The 13,669-nt window shown below is 48.2% G+C and overlaps 1 protein-coding gene across 3 annotated transcripts in view; it reads left to right on the top strand.

Moving 5' to 3' along the window:
• ZYG11B (zyg-11 family member B, cell cycle regulator) overlaps positions 1-13,669 on the top strand; it is a 151,858-nt gene that overhangs the window by 13,304 nt on the left and 124,885 nt on the right. For all 3 annotated transcript variants that reach the window (XM_083157926.1, XM_083157924.1, XM_083157925.1), the window contains exons 3-5: positions 4,737-5,491; positions 11,815-11,955; positions 12,027-12,203. In XM_083157926.1, coding sequence (XP_083014052.1) covers positions 4,737-5,491; positions 11,815-11,955; positions 12,027-12,203 — 1,073 coding nt within the window. The remainder of the gene's footprint in view (positions 1-4,736; positions 5,492-11,814; positions 11,956-12,026; positions 12,204-13,669) is intronic.

Raw genomic sequence — 13,669 nt, 5'->3', positions numbered from 1 at the left:
TGCAGTGACAGGTAGAGGGTTGGAAAACGCCATGGACAGTGTTCTGTTCAGTGTCTGACTTGCTGTACTGTATGCGGTGACTGGTAGAGGGTTGGAGAACGCAATGTGCCGTGTTCTGTACAGTGTCTGACTTGCCGGAATGCATGCAGTGACAGGTAGAGGGTTGGAGAATGCCATATGTCGTGTTCTGTACAGTGTCTGACTTGCCGGAATGCATGCGGTGACTGGTAGAGGGTTGGAGAACGCCATGTGCCGTGTTCTGTACAGTGTCTGACTTGCCGTACTGTATGTGGTGACAGGTAGAGGGTTGGAGAACACCATATGCCATGTTCTGTACAGTGACTGACTTGCCAGACCGCTTGCAATGACTGGTAGATGGTTGGAGAACATCACGTGCCATGTGGTGGCTGGTAGATGGTTGGAGAACACAATGTGCCGTGTTCTGTAGTGTCTGACTTGCCAGGCCATGTGCTGTGACTGGTAGAGGGTTGGAGAACGCCATGTGCCGTGTTCTGTACAGTGTCTGACTTGCCGGAATGCATGCAGTGACAGGTAGAGGGTTGGAGAATGCCATGTGTCGTGTTCTGTACAGTGTCTGACTTGCCGAAATGCATGCAGTGACAGGTAGAGGGTTGGAGAACGCCATGTGCCGTGTTCTGTACAGTGTCTGACTTTCCGGAATGCATGCAGTGACAGGTAGAGGGTTGGAGAACGCCATGTGCCGTGTTCTGTACAGTGTCTGACTTGCCGGAATGCATGCGGTGACTGGTAGAGGGTTGGAGAACGCCATGTGCCGTGTTCTGTACAGTGTCTGACTTGCCGGAATGCATGCAGTGACAGGTAGAGGGTTGGAGAATGCCATGGGCAGTGTTCTGTACAGTGTCTGACTTGCCGTACTGTATGTGGTGACAGGTAGAGGGTTGGAGAACACCATATGCCATGTTCTGTACAGTGACTGACTTGCCAGACCGCTTGCAATGACTGGTAGATGGTTGGAGAACATCACGTGCCATGTGCTGTGACTGGTAGAGGGTTGGAGAACGCCATGTGCCGTGTTCTGTACAGTGTCTGACTTGCCGGAATGCATGCAGTGACAGGTAGAGGGTTGGAGAATGCCATGTGTCGTGTTCTGTACAGTGTCTGACTTGCCGAAATGCATGCAGTGACAGGTAGAGGGTTGGAGAACGCCATGTGCCGTGTTCTGTACAGTGTCTGACTTTCCGGAATGCATGCAGTGACAGGTAGAGGGTTGGAGAACGCCATGTGCCGTGTTCTGTACAGTGTCTGACTTGCCGGAATGCATGCGGTGACTGGTAGAGGGTTGGAGAACGCCATGTGCCGTGTTCTGTACAGTGTCTGACTTGCCGGAATGCATGCAGTGACAGGTAGAGGGTTGGAGAATGCCATGGGCAGTGTTCTGTACAGTGTCTGACTTGCCGTACTGTATGTGGTGACAGGTAGAGGGTTGGAGAACACCATATGCCATGTTCTGTACAGTGACTGACTTGCCAGACCGCTTGCAATGACAGGTAGAGGGTTGGAGAACACCATGTGCCGTGTTCTGTACAGTGTCTGACTTGCCGGAATGCATGCAGTGACAGGTAGAGGGTTGGAGAACTCCATGTGCCGTGTTCTGTACAGTGTCTGACTTGCCGGAATGCATGCAGTGACAGGTAGAGGGTTGGAGAACGCCATGTGCCGTGTTCTGTACAGTGTCTGACTTGCCGGAATGCATGCAGTGACAGGTAGAGGGTTGGAGAACGCCATGTGCCGTGTTCTGTACAGTGTCTGACTTGCCGGAATGCATGCAGTGACAGGTAGAGGGTTGGAGAACGCCATGGACAGTGTTCTGTACAGTGTCTGACTTGCCGGAATGCATGCAGTGACAGGTAGAGGGTTGGAGAACTCCATGTGCCGTGTTCTGTACAGTGTCTGACTTGCCGGAATGCATGCAGTGACAGGTAGAGGGTTGGAGAACTCCATGTGCCGTGTTCTGTACAGTGTCTGACTTGCCGGAATGCATGCAGTGACAGGTAGAGGGTTGGAGAACGCCATGTGCCGTGTTCTGTACAGTGTCTGACTTGCCGGAATGCATGCAGTGACAGGTAGAGGGTTGGAGAACGCCATGTGCCGTGTTCTGTACAGTGTCTGACTTGCCGGAATGCATGCAGTGACAGGTAGAGGGTTGGAGAACACCATGTGCCGTGTTCTGTACAGTGTCTGACTTGCCGGAATGCATGCAGTGACAGGTAGAGGGTTGGAGAACGCCATGTGCCGTGTTCTGCACAGTGTCTGACTTGCCGGAATGCATGCAGTGACAGGTAGAGGGTTGGAGAACGCCATGTGCCGTGTTCTGTACAGTGTCTGACTTGCCGGAATGCATGCAGTGACAGGTAGAGGGTTGGAGAACGCCATGGACAGTGTTCTGTACAGTGTCTGACTTGCCGGAATGCATGCAGTGACAGGTAGAGGGTTGGAGAACGCCATGTGCCGTGTTCTGTACAGTGTCTGACTTGCCGGAATGCATGCAGTGACAGGTAGAGGGTTGGAGAACGCCATGTGCCGTGTTCTGTACAGTGTCTGACTTGCCGGAATGCATGCAGTGACAGGTAGAGGGTTGGAGAACGCCATGTGCCGTGTTCTGTACAGTGTCTGACTTGCCGGAATGCATGCGGTGACTGGTAGAGGGTTGGAGAACACCATGTGCCGTGTTCTGTAGAGTAAACTAAAAAACCTTAGGCTAGAAGAACCAATCGGGTGCAAATACTAAAATTTACTCTTGGAAAAATGTATTGCTAAAAAGTAGGACTTACGGCTGCTCCCAAAGAAACAAACTGGATAATTTATTACATGGAACACTAAAAGCAGAGGGGTAGGATATCTATACGCAAAATCGCATATAACCAGAGAGCGACACACAATCGATTGTATGTGTGATAAAATTAATTTATTAATAAACAAACGTATAAAACTATACCAACAGTATAGGCTTTTGAAAAATATTAAAAAGAAAAGGTAACATACACATACATACACTGCTTTCAATTTGCGGTTGTCCTGGTAACCAATAGTTCCAAGGTTTGGGGAACACTCCTTTATGTAGTATATGAAGATGTTTTTAGAATTGAGTGTCCTTAAGTGGAATTATATACTGTAGCAGCAAAAAGCTTTTGAAGACAGATGGAGAAAGTGGCCGATGCTGGAAGTCCACACTGTCCGCAGACAGCTCCAGCTACCCCGCCAGCGGTCGCCGCCTAATGACGACCCGCTGATGTCACAGTCAGCAGGGAGCGAGCCGCCCGCCTTCGGCAATCAGCTGAGTTGGATTACGCTGAGGTTTTTAGGCAGTGTGTACTGACTCACCCAGGCTGTTGGTTCTATTGTTGTTCAGCCGACACCGGCAAGTGCTGTGAGCAGAACACTTACAGACGCTGGGGAGACTCTTGTTAGTAAGCAGCACAAATGATCGGCAAATACGGATGGTTACGCTGGCACAACCAGCGATAGCTGTAGATTGGAATGTACCAGACGCGTTTCTCCACTTTGGCAGTGTACAGCGGTTCTCCTTCTGAAGAAACACTGTGGACTTCCAGCATCGGCCCCTTTCTCCATCTGTCTTCAAAAGCTTTTTGCTGCTATATAATTCCACTTAAGGACACTCAATTCTGAAAACATCGTCATATACTACATAAAGGAGTGTTCCCCAAACCTTGGAACTATTGGTTACCAGGACAACCGCAAATTGAAAGCAGTGTATGTATGTGTATGTTACCTATACTGGTATGTTACCTATACTGTTGGTATAGTTTTATACGTTAGTTTATTAATAAATTAATTTTATCACACATACAATCGATTGTGTGTCGCTCTCTGGTTATATGCGACTTTGCGTATATATCCTACCCCTCTGCTTTTAGTGTTCTGTACAGTGTCTGACTTGCCGGAACGCATGCGGTGACTGGCAGAGGGTTGGAAAACGCCATGTGCCGTGTTCTGTACAGTGTCTGACTTGCCGGGCCGGTACAAGTTACATCTGCCCCACCTGCAGTGCACATGGTTTTGTCCATTTGTGAAGGTATTTGCCTTTGCGAGTGAACCAGAATAAGGACCCATGTGTCATGTGGTGACTGGTAGAGGTAGGAGAACACCATGTGTCATGTGGTGACTGGTAGAGGTAGGAGAACACCATGTGTCATGTGGTGACTGGTAGAGGTAGGAGAACACCATGTGTCATGTGGTGACTGGTAGAGGTAGGAGAACACCATGTGTCATGTGGTGACTGGTAGAGGTAGGAGAACACCATGTGTCATGTGGTGACTGGTAGAGGTAGGAGAACACCATGTTTCATGTGGTGACTGGTAGAGGTTGGAGAACACCATGTGTCATGTGGTGACTGGTAGAGGTAGGAGAACACCATGTGGTGACTGGTAGAGGTAGGAGAACACCATGTGGTGACTGGTAGAGGTAGGAGAACACCATGTGGTGACTGGTAGAGGTAGGAGAACACCATGTGGTGACTGGTAGAAGGTTGGAGAACACCATGTGTCATGTGGTGACTGGTAGAGGTAGGAGAACACCATGTGTCATGTGGTGACTGGTAGAGGTAGAAGAACACCATGTGTCATGTGGTGACTGGTAGAAGGTTGGAGAACACCACGTGCTGGGTTCTGTAGTGTCTGACTTGCCGTTGTCCCCTTCCTGCCAGCATAAGTCCGTGTTCTTCTCATTATCTGCAGGACAGCTGAACGAGGTGACAGTAGGTATTTTCCGAGGAAACCAGCTGCGACTGAAGCGAGCTTGTATCCGCAAGGCTAAGATCTCAGCGGTAGCCTTCCTCCGAGCCTTCTGCCACCACAAACTGGTGGAACTGGATGCCACTGGTGTTAATGCAGACATAACCATTACAGACATCATAAGCGGACTTAGTAGCAGCAAGTGGATCAGGGACAACCTCCAGTGCCTGATCCTGAACTCTCTGACTCTGTCTCTGGAGGACCCGTATGAACGCTGCTTTAGCCGCTTATCTGGACTGCGTGCCCTCAGCATCACCAATGTCCTGTTCTATAATGAAGATCTGGCAGACGTGGCTTCCCTCCCTAGACTGGAAAGCCTGGACATTTCCAACACCTCGGTAACAGACATTACTGCACTGCTGGGCTGCAAAGACCGACTCAAGTCCCTCACTATGCACCACCTGAAGTGTCTGAAGATGACAACCACTCAGATCCTGGAAGTGATTAGGGAACTGAAGCACCTCACCCACCTGGATATATCTGATGACAAGCAGTTCACATCAGACATAGCGTGCCGTCTGCTGGAGCAGAAAGACATCCTGCGCGGTTTGGTCTCATTAGACATCTCTGGGAGAAAGCACGTTACGGATAAATCCGTGGAGGCCTTCATCACGCAGCGCCCTCAGATCCAGTTCGTGGGTCTCCTGGCCACGGAGGCCGGCTACTCGGAGCTGCTCTCGGGAGATGAGCATGTTAAGGTGGGACTACGCTGTCATTGACTGTGATGTTGGTTTATGTCCGATATTGGAGGCTTGGCGCATTCATTATGTAACGTTAGGATTATAGGGAGGGTACCCATATCTGCTGTCTGCTCTGCGATCCTGAGACCTGCAAGATGGCATCCCTCCATAGTAGCCTACAGTCTGCGTGCTGCTGGGTCCCCCCTTTCATGGCCCATATCGCTGCTGCACAGCCCCGCCCGGTACCTACCTGCTAGTCTGCTGTAGTGCTTCTAGCACAGTGTGGTCTGTATATCAGCACTGATATGCAAACCAGATCTGTGTTAGAAACACTACAGCAGACAGCGACACCCCAGGCAGGGAACAGGAACTGCATGGGTTATCAAAGATAGCGACTGCTAGAATGAACACTGCGGTGATGAGCCCCAATAGCCAGCAGCCAGTGATTTCCCCGCTCCCTAGCTTTCAATCTGCAGATGTCTATGCGTCCCTGTAGATTGATCCCCTCTCTGCACGAGAGGTTATTATATGTTACAGTTAGGAGGGTTATAATTCATCAAGTGTCACACGTTGCAGTGTGTGTGTGTGTGTGTGTATGTGTATATATATATATATAGGAACAAAGTGGAGGCGGCACTCGACAGACTGCATAAACAAGGGTCCTTTAATCCGACATGTTTCGGGGTTACCCCCCGTCGTCAGGGACAAACAGCTTGACAAACATAAAGTGCACAGTACACAGTATAAATAGCCCCACATCAGATGCAAAACCCGCCCCCACCAATCAATCACTTACCGATTCTCTGCACCTGCCGGGCAGAGGTCCGTGCCGCACCAACAGCGTGGACCGGAAGGTCCCGCTGCTGCAGTCGTCCCCCCGCGCCCGACAGCCGAGCCACTCAGTTCCCCCGCCGTGACGCCATCCTGACGGCTCTATACGTCGGCTCCGAGGCTGGCGGGCGGCAAGATAGTGATACTGCCAGACTTCCGCCAACCCCCGCCACTCCGTGTTGCCAGCCAGGACCGGACATCCGGTTTGGAAACAGTGCCGCTCAGACGGCAGAACATCGGTAACCTAGATACCAAAATAAACAGAAATGAATCAAATATTAAACCAGAAAAAGAAACATAATTGTGAATATAAACAAATAAAACACTGCTGTTGTACATTAGAACATACGACAGTGCACAGAAAATAAGTGAACAGTTATAGGATATACAAAGAAACCAACTATCAACATTTATCATGAAAAAGTAATGCTAAATAATGCTAGACATACGCAAAATGTACAAAGATGAGTATTAATAGATAATCCCCATTGCATTAAAGTGCCAATGTGAAGAGCCCTCCCTCACAAGGAACACGAGGGAAATAAACACTTTGTGTGGGCAAACCACACCTGCACTAAATGCAACTATAAGGTTATTAACCAGTTACAAAAAACCAGAACAACACCAGTTAAACACAGCCACAAAACACTATATTTTCAATTGAAAATAAAGGAAAAAATGATAATAATACTCTGATGGAAATAAAAAAGCCACCCAAACATCACAGGAAACACTGCAACCCCAAGGTCTCATTTAAACCATTGGGTGCCAGTGTCCCAAGGATGTAGATCCAGTGACTCTCCCGCTGTAGCAAAGCCTTATTCCTGTTCCCACCCCTCAATGATTTGGGGACATGATCTATAATCAGGGATCGTATTTTATCTACAGGATGATTATGGCTCGCACAATGTCTGGCCAGTGGTTGATCACTGTACCCAGATTGTATAGCTTGATTGATGGCTGTCCTATGCAGGGCCATGCGCTCCTTGAACTGGCGCTGGGTCTTCCCCACATAGGACAGCCCACAGGGACACGTTAGCAAGTATACAACATATGTAGAACTACATGTAAGGGGAAAGTTAATGGAAAAAATCCTGTTGGTGTGGGGGTGCTTGAAATTGTCACCCACCACCAATGTTTTGCAAGTCAGGCACCCCAAACACCTGTAACAGCCATTTTTCCTAGTTAGGAAATGAGATGGAGCTACCTTGTCCCAGCCAGTAATATCCAATTTGACCAGGTGGTCTTTCAAATTGGCCTGCCTAGAATAACTGGGCATCAAACTAGTGTTATGTAATAGGGGTAAGTCCCTATCGCTGGAGACTATGGGCCACCACTTCTTAGCTTGTGCAGTGGTATGTCTACTGTCCAGGGAAAATTTGTTGACCCAGGGAAATTTTTTAGAAGACTCTAATTGGGTCTGCCTGGGTTTACTTAACAGGGTATCATCCCTGTTAGTATGAAGAACTTTTTCTCTGATGGGATTTAGTAGAGAACGGGGATAACCCCTCTGGATAAACTTATCGACCATAGAATCCAAAGCGGCCGGCACTTGTGTGTCATCCGAGGTGATTCGCCGTACCCGCAATAATTGCGAGTATGGCAGTCCTCGTGTGACAGCCATGGGGTGTGAACTGTTGTGGCGTAAAAGAGTGTTCCTATCAGTAGGCTTGGTAAACAGGGCTGTTGTAATAATCCCTGCCTGAATAGAAATATCAACATCTAGGAACTGAACCTGGTGTGGGTCAATAGTAGAGGTAAATTGAATAACACTGCCAGTAGCATTATGGTCTGACAGTAAATTTCTCAAAAGATCAGGGTTTTTTGACCAGAAAATCAACAAGTCGTCGATATAACGGTGGTATAAAACCACTCCATCTATCAATGCATTACCTTGGAAAAATAGGGATTGTTCGATCCCATACTTAAAAGTGTTGGCGTAGGCCGGAGCCACTGCAGACCCCATGGCCACGCCCAACTGCTGAATATAGAACCTGCCATTATGTAAAAAATAGTTTCTAGTTAAAACTAGTTGCAGTAATTTAATAAACAGCTCTACTGGTGGACCAAGGTAAAGTGGATTATCGACAAGTAACTGTTTAACCGCCTCTACACCTGCATCATGGGGGATACAGGTGTAGAGGCTGGTAACATCCGCAGTGCATAGACAGGTTATTTGAGTAAGATCCCGAGTGAGATGTAGGTCCCTCAAAAGAACCAACAGGGAAGTAGTGTCCTTCAGGTATGAGGGCAGCGCTTGAACACATGGATTGAGCAGGCTATCTAGAAACACCGATACTGGATGGTAAAGGGACCCCCTGGCCGAAATGATCTGTCGACCAGGAGGGTCCCTTAAACCTTTTGTGTATCTTTGGGATACAATAAAACAGGGGCACCCTAGGGTAGTCCACTGTCAAAGCCTGTTTGAGTTCAATTGAAATATGTCCATCACAAACTGCTTCACTAAGGATAGAGTCCAACTCCACTTTATACCCCCAAGTTGGGTCTTTGTCCAAAAGACCGTAGGTATTTGAATCACTAAGGAGGCGATCACATTCTTGTCGGTAATTGTTTACATCGAGGACCACCACCGCCCCACCTTTATCGGCCCCTCGTATGATGATATCCTTACGGGCCGATAGTGTTTTTAGTGCCCGCTGTTCGGCTGGGGTGAGGTTTTGAAATCTGGGTGTCCCCAAGGTAGACCGATGCAAGTCCTCTCCTTGTTGCTCCATCAGCCGAATAAACGTTTTTACGGCTGGATTAGTCGACAGAGGGTCAAATTTGGATCGGGGGGCTATCCTTTTCAATTTAGGAGGAATAATAGCAGCTTCAGGGCCAGACAGAACAGCAGCAGGCAGTTTGCCAAAGTGGTCTTTGAGGCGTAGAGACCTATTCAGCCTGAAAGTGTCCACCTTCCATTGGAAGGGGTCCATACGCTTATATGGTATAAAAGATAAACCCTTGGCTAGGACTTATGTTTCTTCCTCAGACAAAGGGATTGATGACAGATTGAACACTAAGTCCTTTTGCCCTTTTGAGTTTTGCTGCCTCGCTTGCCGGATGTTTTGGCCTGCTCGCCGCGTCCTCCTGTTGCTGTTGTGGTGGGGTCTTTTAACAGCATTGCCCTCGTTTTGGTCCCTAAAGGGCGCTTGTCACTTCCTGAGGCCACGGGACCTGAGTCACCATCGCTCTGTGAGGTGCTAGAGCCCCCTGTATCACCGGCACCCCCTCGAGAATAAGGGTTCCGTTTGCGGTAGGGCCTAGGTCTTCCTTGTGGGCGATTGGGATTTAACCAGTCATATACGCGTTTCTGGTCATAGTCCGCCTGGACCTTCAATAATTTTTCACGTTTAAATGCCAATAAATTGGCTTTGTATTGGTCCATCTGTTCTTGCAATTTCTGCAACCAATTGGTTTTAGGATCCGCCAGCAGCGTAGGAGTGTGAAGTTGATCGAATTGCTCAATTTTTTGTTGGTATACGGTCTGTTCACGGGTGGATTCCTCCACGACCAGGTTATTTATACTGTGTACTGTGCACTTTATGTTTGTCAAGCTGTTTGTCCCTGACGACGGGGGGTAACCCCAAAACATGTCGGATTAAAGGACCCTTGTTTATGCAGTCTGTCGAGTGCCGCCTCCACTTTGTTCCTGTATTATGCTTATACCTCCGGATTGACTCAGGAAGGCACCCCAGCCTTTGTACTTATTATTGGACTTTTTATTCTGCTTCTGAGTGCCAGTTTCCCAGCCTGTGTGTATATATATATATATATATATATATATATATATATATATATATATATATATATATATATATATATATATATATACATACACACACGGCACTCCATTACTTTATAGAAACGTTTCGGGTTTATTATAGCAACGTTTCAATACGATTTACTTATTTTCATCAGGCATCAAAAAACATTAAAACATACCGTAAGTAGCCCACAAGTGCAGACGCCGCTCCTGGCGGGACCACGCACCCATCCGGGTGACGCGGTTTGATGACGTCACACATAGCACGGCCGCATGCCAGTACCAGTGTGCATCGTGTGTTTACCCATCACCATGACAACTAATAACGCATCTAGCATGGTTACACTTGTTACTTAAAAAGCTGCAATCATTAGATGAAATATTACAGGTACTAATAGCTACATATCCAGACGCAGGAAGAAATCTGCATACATACTGAGGCTTCAATGAGTTCTTACACTAATTATTACGGACATACCAGATTGCTCATTTAATCCATGTGGCGATAATGTCCTCGTCTCTGGATTCACCGCGACTCACAATGTAAAAGTTGGAGACCATAGTTGCCACTCCTAATGGAACTCGGTATATGATCTATCATCCTATATCGAATTGTTGATAGATTATGCTTCAACACCACAAAGTGACGCGCCACTGGTTGATTGCTCACACCGGTTACCGGTAGACCGCTGAGCGCCAATCCTCTCTTTGAACGGTCGCTCCGTCTCCCCGATATATGATAAGCCACATGGGCAAACAATCTGATAGACCGCAAACTTCGCGTTACCGATACAAATTCTAGGACAGGAACCTCTGAACCTCACACTGGCTCACACCTCTAAAAGGTGAAAACCAAATTGTTTGATCTAACCACAACTCTGTACTGGTTGCTCCTGTCCTAGAATTTGTATCGGTTTGCCTTAAAATGAGATGGACCTAACAGACAGGGAGAACCACAATCTGAATAGCACATGATATCGTGAGGGGTATCCTCTGCCCTTAAATATACACGGGAAGAGTGCTGATATTTAATTAAAACATTCCCACCATCGGGATAGACCTAACACAGGATCTTTCTTTGGAGTAATCCTCAAACCCCACAAGTCCAGAGTTATCCGTTTCACTGCATGCGGTCATAACCTCTAAAACAAAAATCCCAGATCTTGATCAGAATATCTGACAGGGAAGCTCCCAGAACCACAACCTCAAGATCTATAAAAGATCATATTGTGTCACAATACCTGGTTGGGAATATATCCAGTTTTCGAAAGTCGTGGAAATTGGTCAACACTATGTGCAAACCCCTGATGAAGTCCCTTTAGGGACTAAACGCGTTGGGGACATCAGTTTGCTAACTTGAAATATTTGAAATGCACCACTGAACTTTTTATGGTCTGGAATATCCACCACTGTCTTGTGGAAAAAGAGACTTTTAAATAAATGTTTATAAATTTTGGACTTTACTTTTATTCGAATTTGTTTCTAATCTTGTCGAAGGCCCACAGACCCAATAACTAAAGGTCTATATAAGGGCGCCAACTTACAACTGCTATCTCTATATATATATATATATATTACACACAGTTATATTGGCGCTGTGACATCACTACTGCGCAGGCTTGAAGTGTCTACCCGTGTGATATCTCAGCCTGGAAGTTAGGTTCGTGCTTTGGAACATGCGCTGTATATTGTATGTATATATTGATGAGCTTGCTGTGACTCCTTTCCCTGTGTGTACATAAAGGTGTCTGGAGAAGCCAATCAGACGCAGATTGCAGAAGCTCTACGCCGATATAGCGAGCGATCTTTCTTTGTGCGTGAGGCGCTCTTCCACCTGTTCAGTCTAACGCATATAATGGAGAAAGCCAACCCTGAGATGCTGAAGGTAACGCGTCCGATAGCGTACATACATAGCCCCTCAGGAACATTGCTTTATCTCTGCTCTTTATGTTCCAGCTAGTGGTGGTTGGCATGAGAAACCACCCCACCAACCTACCCGTGCAGCTCGCGGCCAGCGCCTGTGTCTTTAACCTCACCAAACAGGACCTAGCAGCCGGCATGCCTGTGAAGCTCCTGGCCGATGTCACCCACTTACTGCTAGAAGCCATGAAACACTTCCCTAATCACCAGCAGGTATGCTATACCAGACGGCACAGGTGAGCCACCTATAGAGAGTAGGTACGTTATACCAGACGGCACAGGTGAGCCACCTATAGAGGGTAGGTACGTTATACCAGACGGCACAGGTGAGCCACCTATAGAGGGTAGGTACGTTATACCAGACGGCACAGGTGAGCCACCTATAGAGGGTAGATACGTTATACCAGATGGCACAGGTGAGCTACCTATAGAGGGCAGGTACGTTATACCAGACGGCACAGGTGAGCCACCTATAGAGGGTAGGTACGTTATACCAGACGGCACAGGTGAGCCACCTATAGAGGGTAGGTACGTTATACCAGACGGCACAGGTGAGCCACCTATAGAGGGTAGGTACGTTATACCAGACGGCACAGGTGAGCCACCTATAGAGGGTAGGTACGTTATACCAGATGGCACAGGTGAGCTACCTATAGAGGGTAGGTACGTTATACCAGACGGCACAGGTGAGCCACCTATAGAGGGTAGATACATTGTACCAGATGGCACAGGTGAGCTACCTATAGAGGGCAGGTACGTTATACCAGACGGCACAGGTGAGCCACCTATAGAGGGTAGGTACGTTATACCAGACGGCACAGGTGAGCCACCTATAGAGGGTAGGTACGTTATACCAGACGGCACAGGTGAGCCACCTGTAGAGGGTAGGTACGTTATACCAGACGGCACAGGTGAGCCACCTGTAGAGGGCAGGTACGTTATACCAGACGGCACAGGTGAGCCACCTATAGAGGGTAGGTACGTTATACCAGACGGCACAGGTGAGCCACCTGTAGAGGGTAGGTACGTTATACCAGATGGCACAGGTGAGCCACCTTTAGAGGGCAGGTACATTATACCAGACGGCACAGGTGAGCCACCTGTAGAGGGCAGGTACGTTATACCAGACGGCACAGGTGAGCCACCTGTAGAGGGTAGATACGTTAAACCAGACGGCACAGGTGAGCCACCTGTAGAGGGCAGGTACGTTATACCAGACGGCACAGGTGAGCCACCTGTAGAGGGCAGGTACGTTATACCAGATGGCACAGGTGAGCCACCTGTAGAGGGTAGGTACGTTATACCAGACGGCACAGGTGAGCCACCTGTAGAGGGCAGGCACGTTTATACCAGACGGCACAGGTGAGCCACCTGTAGAGGGCAGGTACGTTATACAAGACGGCAGAGGTGAGCCACCTAGGCTGACGGGAACGTGATCAACAGACACAAGCGCTAGGCTGCCGGGAACGTGCTCAACAGACACAAGCGCTAGGCTGACGGGAACGTGATCAACAGACACAAGCGCTAGGCTGACGGGAACGTGATCAACAGACACAAGCGCTAGGCTGACGGGAACGTGAGCAACAGACACAAGCGCTAGGCTGACGGGAACGTGATCAACAGACACAAGCGCTAGGCTGACGGGAACGTGAGCAACAGACACAAGCGCTAGGCTGAGG

The sequence above is a fragment of the Crinia signifera genome, chromosome 8, assembly GCF_055691185.1.
Source record: "Crinia signifera chromosome 8, ASM5569118v1, whole genome shotgun sequence".
Taxonomy (NCBI): domain Eukaryota; kingdom Metazoa; phylum Chordata; class Amphibia; order Anura; family Myobatrachidae; genus Crinia; species Crinia signifera.
The sequence above is the reverse complement of the archived record's forward strand: the minus strand, read 5'-3'. Positions and strand labels throughout refer to the sequence as shown.